The 15,763-nt window shown below is 51.0% G+C and overlaps 1 protein-coding gene across 3 annotated transcripts in view; it reads right to left on the bottom strand.

Moving 5' to 3' along the window:
- SFMBT2 (Scm like with four mbt domains 2) overlaps positions 1–15,763 on the bottom strand; it is an 872,139-nt gene that overhangs the window by 104,610 nt on the left and 751,766 nt on the right. For all 3 annotated transcript variants that reach the window (XM_069229268.1, XM_069229271.1, XM_069229269.1), the window contains one exon: positions 3,869–4,008. In XM_069229268.1, the coding sequence (XP_069085369.1) occupies positions 3,869–4,008 (140 nt within the window). The remainder of the gene's footprint in view (positions 1–3,868; positions 4,009–15,763) is intronic.

The raw sequence follows: 15,763 nt of genomic DNA, 5'->3' as shown, positions 1-15,763 counted from the left end.
CACCAAAACCACACTCCTAGCAGCCACGGATGACATCTGCACCCTAATGGACCGTGGTGAAACTGCTTCCCTCATCCTCCTCAACCTCCCAACTGCCTTCGACCGTCACCCACTCCACCTTATGCTGCAGACTCCATGACGCCGGCATCCACGGCAAAGCCCTGGAGTGGATCCGCTCCTTCCTCACCAGCCAAACCCAGAGAGGTAGGCTTCCACCCTTCACCTCGAAGCCAACGGAAACCAGCTGAGGAGTTCCCCAGGGCTCCTTACTGAGCCCCATCCTCTTCAATGTCTACATGACTCCACTCGCAGAGATAGTTAGACACAACGGGCTCAACATCGTCTTATAGGCTGACAACACACAGCTTATTCTCTCCCTCACAGACGAACCATTGACCACCAAAAGAAATTTGGACAACGGAATGAAGGCAGTTGTGGACTGGATGAGAGACAGCTGCCCCATGCTCAACTCGGACAAGACAGAGATCTTCATCCTGGGACCCACCCCTACCGCCTGGGACAACTCCTGGTGGCCCAGTGCCCGCACAACCACCCCATCTCCAGCTCACCACGCACGCAACCTCGGCATCATTCTCAGCTCCACACTGTCTATGACCCCGCCAAGTCAACACGTCTCATCCTCATGCTTCCACACTCTACGCCTGCTCCGGAAGATCTTCAAGTGGATCCCCATCGACACGAGATGAACAGTCATCTAGACACTTGTCAGCAGTAACCTACACTGACTCCCTGTCAACAAATGCATCACTTTCAAACTCCTGATACACGCATACAAGGCTCTTCACAACATCAGACCTGCCTACCTCCACCACCGCCTCTCCTTCTACACACCCGCCAGGCAACTCGGCAATGCTCAACTGTCCCTCACCACCATCCCTAGGATCTGGAAGAACACGGCTGAGGGAAGATCCTTCTGCTACCTCGCAGACCTGGAACACAATGCCAATCCACCTCAGGCAGTCCCCGTTGCTGGCTCAGTTCCAGAAGGACCTCAAGACCTGGCTCTTCGGCTGACCTGCACCCCATTTAGAGTATTGAGACCCCCTGGGTTATAAGTTGCGCATTATAAATGCTTGATTGATTGATTGGGTTTTCTGGTTGTTTAACTGGGACCCATTAGTTCTTTTCACAGAACCAAAGCAGGGAACTCGATTGGGGCATTCAGAACTCCCTCCAGGGTACTTTGTAACACCAAAGGCTGGTGAACGGAGCTAAAGGATAATGCATACTGGGCCTGTTGGAGCTATATATGTAAGAGCTTTTCACCCAGCCAAAGCAGAGAAGCTCTCCATGGATCTGTGGAACCTTGTCTCGGCCCTTCGACATCACAGGCCAGCAAATGGGTCCAATGCCCCGGGAAACAAACCCTATGCTCTTGGAACATTAAGCCAAGACATGTGAGAACTTTCCACCCTGCCTGGAAGCCCTTACCAGGTCTGCAATACCTTGTCCTGAGCATGTTGTGTTGGCGAGTGGAGCCCAAGCACCAACAGAGTGCACCAGAAGCCTACCGGAGATCTGACTAATAGCTTTTAGAGCTTTTCACCCTGCCAGAGTGAGGTAACTCTCTCTGGCCCTGTGGAGTTCCATCATGGGCACTTTGTAACATAACGGGCTGGTGAACGCACTTTGTGACAACAAGAGCTATTTAATGGATCCTAGGCCCAGTGAAATAACTTGCAGGTCAGGTGGAGCTCTGACTGGTGATCCGGTCTGAGCCTTAGACCCCACTCAAGAAGGAGAAGTTTCCACAGGCCTGTGAAAGTGGGCACTGAGTAGCTTGCAACAGCAGAGGTTGGTGCCTGGTATCCAGGCTAGGGGCCCACATCTTTTGCAGCTCTGATTGGGGACCCAGTCCGAGCTTCCTACCCTGCAGGAGTAGGGGAGCCCTCCCAGGGCTTGCAGAATCCCGACTTGGTCACTTTATGACACCACAAGCTGGTGAATGGAGCACAAGAGGTAGCAATCAGGTCCTGTGGGAGCTATGACCAGGAATCCGGTCACAGCTTTCCGCTCCACCTGAGGAGGTGGAGAATAATGGGCCTGTGGAAGAGTTTGCTACATAGCTTTGGATACCACCTGTCAATGCATAGCATCTGAGCTCAGGACCTGCACACCCTAGACCCTACCACAGCTCTGACTTGGGACCTACTGAGAGGTCCCAGCTCTTTGGGTCCCTATCTAGATTATGGAAGGATGACTGTGGTGTATTAGCCTGGCTGTCATCTTGGAGCCTAAAGTCAACCTCATTATACCCAGATGACTGTGACAAGCATTTGGTTAGTGTGGCATTCCCTGCCTCCCCTAACAATAACCATCTGCCTATACTAGGGTAACAGATGGGGATCTAAGAAAAGGCATTACTCTCATGTTGCCTTGGGTGTGGGAAGATTTTGAATGATTCTTCATTGGGACTTTCAAGGCAGCTTGGAATTCTGAACTCGGAGTCCTGCCTGCAAACTGTGTGTTATTTTTGTATGCAAAACTTCACTAGTGGTGTGGGCATGAAAAAAGTTTGCACACCCCTAACCATGATAAATGTTACAAACCTGTAACTTCATGCCTCTTTAATAACACATAAACATTGGTATAAAATTCACACTTCACAAATATTGTTTAAGAAAAATGAGACAAAGCTATTAAAATAGCATGTTTTGCTCACAAAAAACAGTACATACTCATGCAGTATTTAATCAGTGATACAAAGGCTAATATGATAGCTAATATGATAGCCAAAGAATCTGCCTAAGATCTATGAATGGCTTTCCAAGGAGAATACATCCATGAAGCTGCTGCATCACTAGAACATAGAGCAGTATATGCACAAAGCACAGCAGCCACAGTCACAACAAAAGTATTCAAAATGGCCATTGTGAAAAGCAAACCAATAAGGTACATTATGGGGGAGCCGCCCGCCGGGCGGGAACCGCCGAATGACCGCACCACGGTCAAAAGACCGCGGCGGCCATTCTGTGTTTCCCGCTGGGCTGGCGGGCGACCGCCAGAAGGCCGCCCGCCAGCCCAGCGGGAAACCCCTTCCCACGAGGAAGCCGGCTCCGAATGGAGCCGGCGGAGTGGGAAGGGTGCAACGGGTGCAGTAGCACCCGTCGCGAATTTCAGTGTCTGCTATGCAGACACTGAAATTCAAAGTGGGGCCCGCTTACGGGGGGGGCATTGGCATGGGCACTGCAGGGGCCCCCAGGGGCCCCACGACACCCCTCACCGCCATCCTGTTCCTGGCGGTCGGAACCGCCAGGAACAGGATGGCGGTGAGGGGGTCGGAATCCCCCATGGCGGCGCAGCAAGATAGGGATTCCTCAGGGCAGCGGAAAACCGGCGGGACACCGCCGGTTTTCCTGTTCTGACCGCGGCCAAACCGCTGCGGTCAGAATGCCCTGCGGGGCACCGCCAGCCTGTTGGCGGTGCTCCCGCCGGCCCCGGCGGTCAATAACCGCCGGGGTCGGAATGACCCCCCATATGTCATATTTCATCAGTAAAATTAAGCCTACCAAAAGCTACGCCCAATCATTTCAGAAAATGGGACTCACAGTTAGGGTTTTATTTTACTCTTCATGTCAGCCTTTTCTAAAATATTAATGGAGCATCAACGTGCTCTATAATGTTTTGGGGAAGGTTCATAGTTAATTTATGTGTATTCATCACCAGCACGCGACTGACAATAAATCTGGAAAAACGTGTTACTTGGAGCAGGAACTCAACATGTGCACTGGTATGCAAAGCTGTGGTTTCAAGCATCATTCAAGTAGCTAGGAAGAGGTTTTCATAGATGGTGCGCATTGCTCTTAGAATGTCCTAGTTTTAACAACAAGTTAAAAGCAAATCTTACATCTTTTAAAACCAGCACACACTTGCCCGGACCCACTGTCTGAGGTAGCTCTGCGATTCTGCCTTTATTTAGATAAGGGCCTGAAAAGCAACGGTGGTTGATGAAGAGCTGCGGGCAGCAGTATTTACCATTGGTGGAACCTGCAATAAAAGAAAGTAGAGATTGGGTGCTCAGGTCTGGTTAGCACTGCACAGACTAACCTCGTGGGAAAACATTTCTATAAACTGTTGACTTGTAGCTCTTTCAACAAGAAATAGTAACAATTCAGATAAACAGGTGTACCTTGGTGCATTGCTGAGATTAACAGCCATTTGGATGAATCGCAGACCTTAAGGCATATGTGTAAGCTTTCTAGGTGTTTTGAAAATCACTTAAATAAATGTGGGCTATTCAAAGGCATTTCCAGCATACACCTGCTTTTTTAGCTCTTTGTCAGCTAAGTCTCTGTATTGTATGGGAAACTAAAGGTGCACAGTTAGCAACTTAGTGATACTGGTGGACTTTGCCACTGATCCAGCACTGGACCCTATTTTTAAATCTGGGGCGCAATTAACTGTTGTTCTCTGTTTGGAAGAATAAGAACACAATGCATCAAATTATTCAAATTAATTACAGTGTAACTCGATGATCACACATTCAATTTCAGAGACCAACTTAAAGTTCAAAGGGCTTTATTTCAGACTCAAAGACAAACTTACATATGTGAGTCTCAAAATCATAGTATAAATGTACAGAATAACCAAAGGAGATTCAAAATGTTGCACAATATGGAATTTATATAACATAAAATATCACTAATTCGATAGTGACATTGCAGAAAATAAGGAAAAACAACTGAGCCTTCAAGTTTATAATCCAAGTTTTCCTGCTTAACCGCTTGAACTAAAATCCTAACTATACTAACATCTAGGAAATTCAGGAAGAAAAGTGGTCAACATGATAGAACTTCTGTAGAGTTTCCACCAAGAGAGGTATAGCGGCATGAAGCCACATAAAAATGAATGTTCAAGGGATGTTTCTCACTAAGGTTCGCTCTCAGCTAAAGACAGAGGGAATCTGTTACCACTAACTAAACCACACCTAAATCTTGATTCTTTCAAGAATGATCTCATAGGCAAATGCCTTTCCCAGTTCAAAAACATAATCACAAATCACAAGTTGCTAATTGACCCTTTAGCCTGCTGAACTTTTCAGCGTCAACATTGGTACACCCTCACGCTTTGGAATTCCACAAGAGTTACAGCTGCCAGCCCAGCATGCTCTCCCTGTCTTTGATAAGTGTTACTCCAGACTTTTCTTACCTTTCCGAACATTGAGCTCCCTATGAACTCTGTATCAAAACCTGACACCTGCATCTTTAGAAAAACATTCAAAAAGCAAACTTCACATTGAAGGTTAGAACACAAAAATAATATATGGACCTTCACTCTGGCCAAACTAATTAAACACAAATACACTTTTCAGGTTATATATATTCTATATGTCTCTTGTGTCAAATATATATAAACAAATAACATTTTGAGAATACTTATAACATAAACTTTCTTTCAAAACAATGGTGAAATATGGCATACATAAAACATTGCATTAATCTGTGCACTTTACTCGTATGTCTCACATTGCACTATGTTTAAATGAAAACATTTCTTGCATTAAGCACAAAACAATCAACCCTTCATTTCATATTGTAGGAGACATAATGGCACAGCCAAGCTACGCTCTTTCACCACACTTCCTGACCACCCACATCTATACATGTTTGGTAGTACATTTATTTTGGGAAAGGGGGGTTGACCACATCACTACTGTGTTATACATGTCAGTCAAGACCATTGTGATGAGGGAATACACACAGGGGGTGATTCTGACTGCGGCGGACGGCGGTCGCCGCCCGCCAAGCGGTTCCCGGCGAAAGACCGCTCCGCGGTCAAAAGACCGCGGCGGTCATTCTGGCTTTCCCACTGGGCTGGCGGGCGACCGCCGAAAGTCCGCCAGCCAGCCCAGCGGGAAACACCCTTCCCACGAGGAAGCCGTCTCAAAATGGAGCCGGCGGAGTGGGAAGGTGCGACGGGTGCAGTTGCACCCGTCGCGAATTTCAGTGTCTGCAAAGCAGACACTGAAATTCTTTGTGGGGCCCTCTTACGGGGGCCCCTGCAGAGCCCATGCCATTGGCATGGGCACTGCAGGGGCCCCCAGGGGCCCTACGACACCCCATACCGCCATCCTGTTCACGACGGGCGAACCGCCAGGAACAGGATGGCGGTATGGGCTGTCAGAATCCCCTTGGCGGCGCAGCAAGCTGCGCCGCCATGGCGGATTCCCATGGGCAGCGGAAAGTCGGCGGTACACCGCCGGCTTTCCGTTTCTGGCCGCGGCTGTACCGCCGCGGTCAGAATGCCCGGCGGAGCACCGCCAGCCTGTTGGCGGTGCTACCGCCAACCTCCGCCATGGCGGTAATTACCGCCAGGGTCAGAATGACCCCCACAATCTCTATTCTAGGTATCAGTAAAGAATGACGAAAATTACCAGGTTTAGAATAATCCCTGCATAAATTTGTGATGCCTTCACATGCAAAACTAACTTTGTGATTCACCTGTCCATTTAGCATGCAGGTTTTCATGTTTTTCAATGATTATGTCTGATATATTGATATAAAACTCTCCCATTAGTTAGATTTAATAAGATTTAACAGGTTACAGGCTCCCCTTGGCTGAGTCAATCACTAACATAATTAGGAAGTTACTTTCTGTCCGTCAGGTGTTTTTATGATGCCCTGCTTTTAAATCTGTAAACCTTTTGCCTCTGAACTTTGAAGGTATCAGAAGACCACAGACAATTTTCGTAGGATAACATTCTGCTTAATTTTGTGTTCCCTGTGCTTCATTTACCTGCTTTCTTGAAGCTCCTTTATAAGTTCCAGTGTCATTTGTTTTGTCTATTGACAGAATTTGATGCTGGTGAGGGAGAATAATTGTGAGGAAGGAACATGGGCCTTCATTACAACCCTGGCGGTAAATGTCACCTACTGCTGTGCTGACAGCGGCCAACATACCGTGACCGCAGCAGTATACCCATACGTGTATTATGACCCACACAGAGAAATCCGCCACTTTACAGACACCCACACAAGTCCGCCAGACCAAAGGTCAGTGATTAATTGGCGGTACCAAAACCCACACCGTTACACCGACAGGAATACGCCCACAGTACCAGGACCCATGAATCACTGCGGCGGTCTTTCAACCGCGGTAAACCATTGGCGGTACACCTCCCCGCACTCATAATACATACACACTAACAAACCTCCACCGCATTGGACAATTCAAACTACACACAGCTGACACACATACACCCACCACACCCACAACACTATAAAACACACACACCCACATTACCCACAACCCTTTCAATGAAAAAAAGATAGCAAACAGAGAGAGACAAGGCAGGAGCACCCACTCAATCTGAGCCACAGAACACCATCACCCATACACCATCCACGCACCTCACAGCACACACCACAACACATCACCCCACACATCACCCCACACATCCTCACACATATCACTCACACCACATCCATGGCACCCCAAAGACACCCCAGGTTTTCAGAGGAGGAGCTAAGGGTCATGGTGGAGAAAATCATCTGGGTAGAGCCACAGCTATTCAGATCACGGGTGCAGCAGACGTCCATTGCTAGGAAGATGGAGCTATGGTGGAGAATCGTGGACAGGGTCAACGGCGTGGGACAGCACCCCAGAACAAGGGATGACATCAGGAAGAGGTGAAACGACCTACGGGGGAAGGTGCGTTCTGTGGTTGCAAGACACCACATAACTGTACAGAGGACTGGCGGTGGACCCCCACTTCCTCCCCCACAACTAACTACATGTGAGGAGCAAGTCTTGGCGATCATGCATCATGAGGGCCTCGCAGGAGTAGCAGGAAGACTGGTCTCTGGTAAGTAAAATCTTTACTAATATATCTCCCACCCTACCTGCATGCCAACACAAACTCCTACCCCCCCACATCAATCCACCACCTCACATATACCCCACTATCACAACCCACCCATCCCAATACCAATCCCTGCATGCCACAACAATCCATGGACCCCCATCACAGACCTGCATGGACACCCATCACCACAGCATGCCCATTAGAGAGAATCAGCACCTAGCCCACAAAATCACCACGCACACAAAGCAAAGCTGACAGGGCAATCACAAACATACAGGGAAACACACCCATAATCAAAATGGCACACACAGATACAATAACACTGCATTTGCATCCCCACAGGACCCGTACTCAACGTCACCAGAGAGGAGTTGCCAGCAGCATCTAGTCCTCCCCCCAGAGGAGGCCCACAGTGATGACAGCAGCTTTGCACGCCTGAATGACGATGACCAACCTAGCCCATCAGGGACCTCTGGACAGTCGGTTACCCTGCCACAGTCCCATACCACCACAGAGCCTCCCCCTCAGGGAACACCACCACAGCACCCACCCAGAGGGCCCATGCCACTGTCCCCAGGACACGTCAATCAGCAGTGTGTCCACCACTACAGGGACCCCAGGCAACCCTACAAACACAGGATGATCAGGGACCTGGGGTCAGTGGCAGTGGGCACACGGTTCAGGGGACAGAGGCACAGGACAACAGGGAAACTGGGAGGACTGCTGTGCGACAGGGGGAGGACAGGCCCAGGGAACCCACTCTCCAGGAGGCACTCACCAACATCCTGAGAGCATACCACCATTCCCAGGAGACGATGGGCCAGATACTGGCCAAGTTGCAGGAGACCCAGCGGCTGCAGGAGGGACAGTACCTGGGGATCAGGGAGGACCTCAAACACATCTACACCACCCTGGTCACAATTGCAGGGGTGCTGGTTGACATGGCCAACACCATGAGGGAGGCAGTGGCATAGCAACGGGCCCCTGACACTAGCCACACCACTGAACAGCCCTTCACCTCCACCGGCGCTAGTGGACAGGAGGCCCTGCCACAGGAACAACAGGCCACCAGCACCCCAACCCCTGCAGAAGGAGAACTACCCCGCAAACAGTGCCTGTGATCCAGGCAGAAGCCAGAGAACATTGCCAAGACCCATGCCAGGAAATCAGACTCTCCTGATTGTCACCCTTCTGTCCCACTCTGTCACCCTGTCCACCTTGAACTGCCATTACTCCCCTCCCTATGCCCCATTGGACAATGCACCTGTGATACCAAGAGACTAGACTCTAACTGGACATTCCTCCACCATCACCCCAGCCCATTGCACATCCCCCTCTACTTATGAGCACTTAAATAAACACCCTTGGAACAAATACAAATCTGGAGTCTGTCAAATGATTGAAATATGTATCAGTACAACATTCTGAAAACATTGCTTATGTACAGTTATATATACATTGGTATGACCTTTAGTGGGCAGCAGTAAACATACCAGGAGCCAGAGTGGGCCACAGAGATCTGAAAATAGAGGTGCCAAAGGGTACAGTAAGTGGCCATAGACATAGGGAAATCAGGCTGCCATGTACAATGTCCAACAGAAAACTGAAAAGTAAAGTGAAGTTACATTGTCTTACCTGTGTGTTACTGAAGTACTGCGTTATGATATTACTTTTGTTGTCCACATCTTCTTCCTCTGCCTCCTCTTCCTCACTGTCCACAGGCTCCACCGCTGCCACAAGACCATCTCCAGGCTCATCCTCCTGCAGAAAAGGCACCTGGCGTCTCAAGGCCAGGTTGTGCAACATGCAACATGCAACAATGATCTGGCACACCTTCTTGGGTGAGTAGTACAGGGATTCACCTGTCAGATGGGGGCACCGGAACCTGGCCTTCAGGAGGCCAAAGGTTCTTTTAATTATCCGCCTAGTTCGCCCATGTGCCTCATTGTAACATTTCTCTGCCCTTGTCCTGGCATTCCTCACTGGGGTCAGTAGCCATGGGAGGTTGGGGTAACCAGAGTCACCTGAAAACATCGAGGGACAGCTGTTAGACACACACCAACCCTTAGGGACAACCCCATACCCAGACACCAACATATAGTGGGTGCGGACCTTGGGCTCACCTATTAGCCACACCCGGTGCCTCTGGAGTTGGCCCAACACATATGGGATGATGCTATTCCTCAAGATAAAGGCGTCATGCACAGAGCCTGGATACTTGGCATTCACATGGGAGATGTACTGGTCCGCCAAACACACCATCTGCACATTCATAGAGTGATAGCTTTTTCTATTCCTGAGCACTTGTTCATTTCTTCGGGGGGGGACAAATGCTACATGTGTACCATCAAAGTCACCAATGATGTTGGGGATATGTCTCAGGACATAGAAGTCAGCTTTCACTGTGGCCAACTCTTCCACCTGTGGGAATACAATGTAGCTGTGCATGTGTTTAAGCAGGGCTGACAACACTCTGGTCAACATGTTGGAGAACATTGGCTGAGACATCCCTGATGCCAATGCCACTGTTATTTGGAATGAACCACTTGACAGGAAATGGAGCACTGACAGGACCCGCACTAGAGTGGGGATACCTGTGGGCTGGCGGATAGCTGACAGCAGGTCTGGCTCCAATTGGGCACACAGTTCTTGGATTGTGGCCCGATCAAGTCTGTATGTTAGTATAATGTGTCTGTCCACCATTGTCGCAAGGTCCACCAGGGGTCTGTACACTGGAGGATGTCTCCATCTCATATTCGTTCTCAGCGGTTGAAGTATATGGAGGAAAACGGTGACCAGAGGGTCATAATCACACATCTATTGCAATAATGATGCATTTCTACATTTACAGAACCAGTATGTGAATCCGAGAGTCAGTTGCTGTGCCAATGTCTGCTGTGACGCAGTTAGGTGCCATGGCCTGTGCCCCCCTGAAACGATGGCTGTCTGACCTGTGAGGAGGGACAAGTGGAAATGAAGTAATCCCGCTGGCGTTGTGCGCCGTTGCGGTAGGCGGTCGACAACCGCCGCACAACTTCGAATTGGTTATCATTGGGCCCTATGGGTTCCAGGAGCCAATGGCGATGTACGCCGGCAGTGACGGTACGCACCACCGTGGACGTGACCGCCATTTTCTATCTATTCATTCACTTGATGCCTGACCTTCAACAGGAGAGGACCTACACTGCAAGTGCTGCTGTGACCTGTGTCTGGAAGCAACAATGGCTCATGTGTCTGGGGAAAGGGCCCCTGCCTTCACTGCAGAGGAGTTGGAGAGACTGGTGGATGGGGTCCAACCCCAGCGCACGTTAGTCTACGGTCCTCCAGACAAACAGGTGAGTACACTGTGAGCATGATGTGTGTGCCATGAATGTATGAGTGCTGTGTGTGTAAGCCACATGTACGGGGGGCTGAGGCGTCCTGGTCAGAGTGCTGAATGTATGGTGGTCAATGTCTGTGCGTAAGGGGATGGGAGGTATATGGTGGGCCATGAGTGTGACGGTCCGGGCGGTTAACTAATTCCCTTTTCTGCTGTCTTTTTCCTGCAGGTCAGCGCCCATCAGAAAAAGGGTATTTGGCTTGCCATTGCCAAGGAGGTGCGGACCGTGGGGGTCTTTGACAGGAGGAGCACCCACTGCCGCAAACGGTGGGAGGATCTGCAACGGTGGGCAAGGAAGATGGCGGAGACCCAGCTGGGGCTGGCCTCCCAACGAGGAAGGGGTGCCCATCGTACCCTGATCCCCCTAATGTTCCGCAGCCTGGCAGTGGCCTATCTGGAGTTGGATGGGCGTTTGAAGGCATCACAGCAGCCACAAGGGGGTGAGTACAAATTCAGATTCATTACTTTTCGCTTGTTAAATTTTGGCCTGGGCGGGGATGTGGACTGTGGGTGCCCCTAGGCCAGGGCGAACATGGCAGGGTAGGTCTCTTGTTGGCAGGCTCTGAAGCACTCCAACCCCAATAGTGTTAGTGGGCATCTACTACTGGTCAGGGCCCTGTTTGTTTCAGGTGTGCAGCTGATCGCATTTGGCATTGTACCCCATGGGCTGGTGACTAGCATTGTAACTGGTAGTGCATGGCCCAGTGCATAGGGCAGTTCCCTGTGAGTTGTGTACGCCAACGGTAGTGTTGTTGCTGGCATTGACCAAGTGTATCTTCTGTCCTCCCCCCCCTTTTTGTTTTGTCACCCTGTCCTTGTGTGCATTAGCATCATCTGGTGGAGGAGTAGAGGCACTGGCGATGGAGGGAGATGCATCCCACATGGGCCTGGAGACCGAATCCACCGACGGCGAGGGCACCAGTGGGACGGAGGGTGAAGGGAGCACCACATCGGAGACAGGAGGGGACTCCACAGACAGCGACTTCTCCGATGGTGGTGGGCACCTCTGTGCCCACCCCAACAACAGGTACAGCCACCACCCCCCCTACCAGCACCGCCCTCCCAACAGCCCCTCATCGTGGTTCCCGAGCCCCCTCACCAGGAGGGTGGGCATCTCCTTCACCCCAGGCACCTCAGGCCGTGCCCCAGTCAGCCCTGCTGCCCTGAGTGAGTAGGCTATTGACCTCCTGAGATCCCTCACTGTTGGGCAGTCAACCATTCTGAATGCCATCCAGAGTGTCAAGAGGCATTTGCAACAAACAAATGCATACCTGGAGGGCATTCACTCTGACGTGGCGGACCAACAGAGAGCATTTCAGGCTCTGGCCTCCACACTGATGGCAGCCATTGTCCCTGTATCCAGCCTTCCCCGTCCAACTTCCTCTACCCAGTCCCAATCCCTTCAACCCCAGCCTATCCCAAGCACACCTTCAGACCAGCATTCACCCAAATCAACACACAGAAGTGGCTCAGGCAAACACAAGCACCACACTTCATCTCACAGGCACTCACACAAGCACCATCCCCATGCAGACACACCAACATCCACTGCCTCCACTGTGTCCCCCTCCTCCTCCTCGTCCACCTCTCTCCCAGTACCATCTCCACTCACACCTGCATGCAGTACATCCTCATCCACTACCTCCATCACCAGCACGCCCATCACTACACACCCCTCACTGGCAGTCACCACCCCCACATCCATGCACACGTCCCCTGTGTCCTCTCCCACTGTGTCTGTGACCCCTCCTCCCAAAGTACGCAAGCGCCTACCCACCCAACAGCCATCCACCTCACAACAGCATCTAGCCCATGCACCCGCACCCAAATACAGCAGACTGACACCTCCTACAACCACTTCCAGACCTTCTCCTTCATCCCGCCCCAGTGTCCCTAAGAAGCTTTTCCTGGCAAACATTGACCTCTTCCCTACTCCTCCACCCCCCGTCTTTCAACTCGGGTCAGGGTGGCCAAAACCCAGCCCAGCACCTCAGCCACCAAGTCCACATCCGCTGTGGTTCCAGCATCTGTCAGAGGCTCAAAGGGGGCACCCGTCAGCCCAGCCAGTGTGCCACCAACTCCTGCCAAGGCAAAAACCATTCTGCCACCTGGCAAGGTTAAGAAGGGGACAGCATACAGCAAGGGGAAGGAGCCACAACCACCCAGCAAGGCCACCTCAAAGACTCCAGCTGCCAGATCCAAGGTGACACCACCATCTGCCAAGGTGAGGAAGCAGCACAAAACACCAGGCAATGCACTTCAGCCGTCCGACGCTGCAGGTGAAGGCTTGGTGGCTACCAGCACAACCGCCAGCACCGCAACCTGCACCGTGGCCAGCACCACCAGCAGCTCCGCCGCTAGCACCGCCGCAAGCACTGCAACTTGCACCACCACCTGCACCACTGCAAGCACCACTACTGTCAGCCACCCCAGTGGGCAGCCGTCCGAGGCTGCAGGAGAAGGGCTGGAGCCGCCCCCCACCACTGGCAGCACCGCAGCCAGCACCACCACCTGCACCACCGCAAGCCGCGTCGCAAGCACCACCACCTGCACCGCTGAAAGTAGCCCCACTGCCAGCAGCAGCAGCCCCAGTGGGCAGCCGTCTGAGGCTGCAGGAGAGGGGATGGAGCCTCCCTCCACCACTGGCAGCACCCCCACCAGCACCAACACTACCACCACTGTGCAGCAGTAGCCACCGCCGGATGGACTCTAGCCCTGCCTCCATGGACTATCATGCATCCTGGTCACTGCAAATCTCATGGCTCTGACACCCAGGTGAGGGACTGTGAACTGAAACACCCCAGGTGTTGCATCACTGGGCACAGAGCGCCCTCCAGAACCAGTGGAAGAAGGCATCCACTCACCCCATCCTTGGCAGGATGAAGCACACTGGGCACAAAGCCCCCTCCAGAACCAGTGGAGAAATGCATCCACTCAACCTATCCTTGGCAGGATGAAGCACACTGGGAACAAAGCCCCCTCCAGAACCAGTGGAGAAATGCATCCACTCAACCTATCCTTGGCAGGCTGAAGAACACTGGGCACAAAGCCCCCTCTAGAACCAGTGGAGAAATGCATTCACTCACCCTATCCTTGGCAGGATGAAGCACACTGGTTACAAAGCCCCCTCCAGAACCAGTGGAGAAATGCATCCACTTGAGAGACTGTGGCTTTGCACTCCCTAGGACCAGGCAGTGGGCAAACCACCCACTTGAGAGACTTGAGAGACTGTGGCCTTGCACTCCCCAGGACCAGGCAGTGGGCAAACCACCCACTTGAGAGACTTGAGAGACTGTGGCGTTGCACTCCCCAGGACCAGGCAGTGGGCAAACCACCCACTTGAGAGACTTGAGAGACTGTGTCTTTGCACTCCCCAGGACCAGGCAGTGGGCAAACCACCCACTTGAGAGACTTGAGAGACTGTGGCTGTGCACTCCCCAGGACCAGCTAGTGGGCAAACCACCCACTTGAGAGACTTGAGAGAATGTGGCTTTGCACTCCTCAGGACATCGCTGTGGGCATGGAGCCACCTCCAGGAGCAGTGGCGTTGTCCAATCTTCCGGCTGAGGTGCCCCCCCTTCCCCGTCCCCATGAGGTGCCTGTGTGTTTTTGACCTGATGCCCCTGCAGTGTATTCTCCGTATTGAGGCAGGAGTCAAGTGTGGGCTTGGCCTGAGTTTTGGCCCAGTGGGCCACGGACATTTTGAATGGACATATTGTATATTTTGTAAATACGGTTTTCAAATTTATTACGTATATCTGACTGTTTCTAATATGACACTCATTTGACTCAATTCCTTTTGTCCTTGAGTTCTTCCAGAGTGTTACAGGGTGTATATGTAATATTGATGCATGTATTTGGCCAACAGCCTTATTCAGGAGTTCTTAGGCCAGGGTTCTGTGCTGGAGGGGCTTGCCGAGCTTGGGCCCCCCACACTGTGGGTGCCTTTGTTATACCACTACATCCTGTGCAAATTAAGCCTTGAGTACTGTTAAACAGAACATTTTTTAAGTTCACTTATATGAATGGAAGTGCTTGCATAGCTAGATTGCATTTACAATCATATCTGTTATAATCTGAATGAGTGCCAATGGAACACTGATCACAATTACAATCGATAAATCAGTTGTTAAGGTTAAAGAACTTTGGATATTTTTGTGCATACATGCTGAATGTAAAATAGAGTGTGGCTTCTGCCCACAGAGAAAAATCAGGGACAGTTTACCCAGGTTCGGACTGGGACAAACAAATATAGCCAAAAATAGCCACATTTGCAGTCAGTCCAGGTTTGAACTTATATAGACAAGATGTATAGGAATTTTGCAAGGCATGGCAGACGTCATGCATTTGTGTTTACTGCAAGCAGCATTTAAGGTCATATCTGGAACATCAGCAGTGGAAACTTGCCCACCGGGCCATAAAACAAGCCCACAAGCTGCTTAAAAACCCTTTAGGCCTGTCTGCCTCTGAGCTCCTCACATATTTTACTTTCTCCCTTAGCTTCTTTGTCCCCAGAACACGTTTGAAAGGAATACACAAGTGTGTGTACCAGATATTGT

The sequence above is a fragment of the Pleurodeles waltl genome, chromosome 4_1, assembly GCF_031143425.1.
Source record: "Pleurodeles waltl isolate 20211129_DDA chromosome 4_1, aPleWal1.hap1.20221129, whole genome shotgun sequence".
NCBI classification, from domain to species: Eukaryota; Metazoa; Chordata; class Amphibia; order Caudata; family Salamandridae; genus Pleurodeles; species Pleurodeles waltl.
The sequence above is the reverse complement of the archived record's forward strand: the minus strand, read 5'-3'. Positions and strand labels throughout refer to the sequence as shown.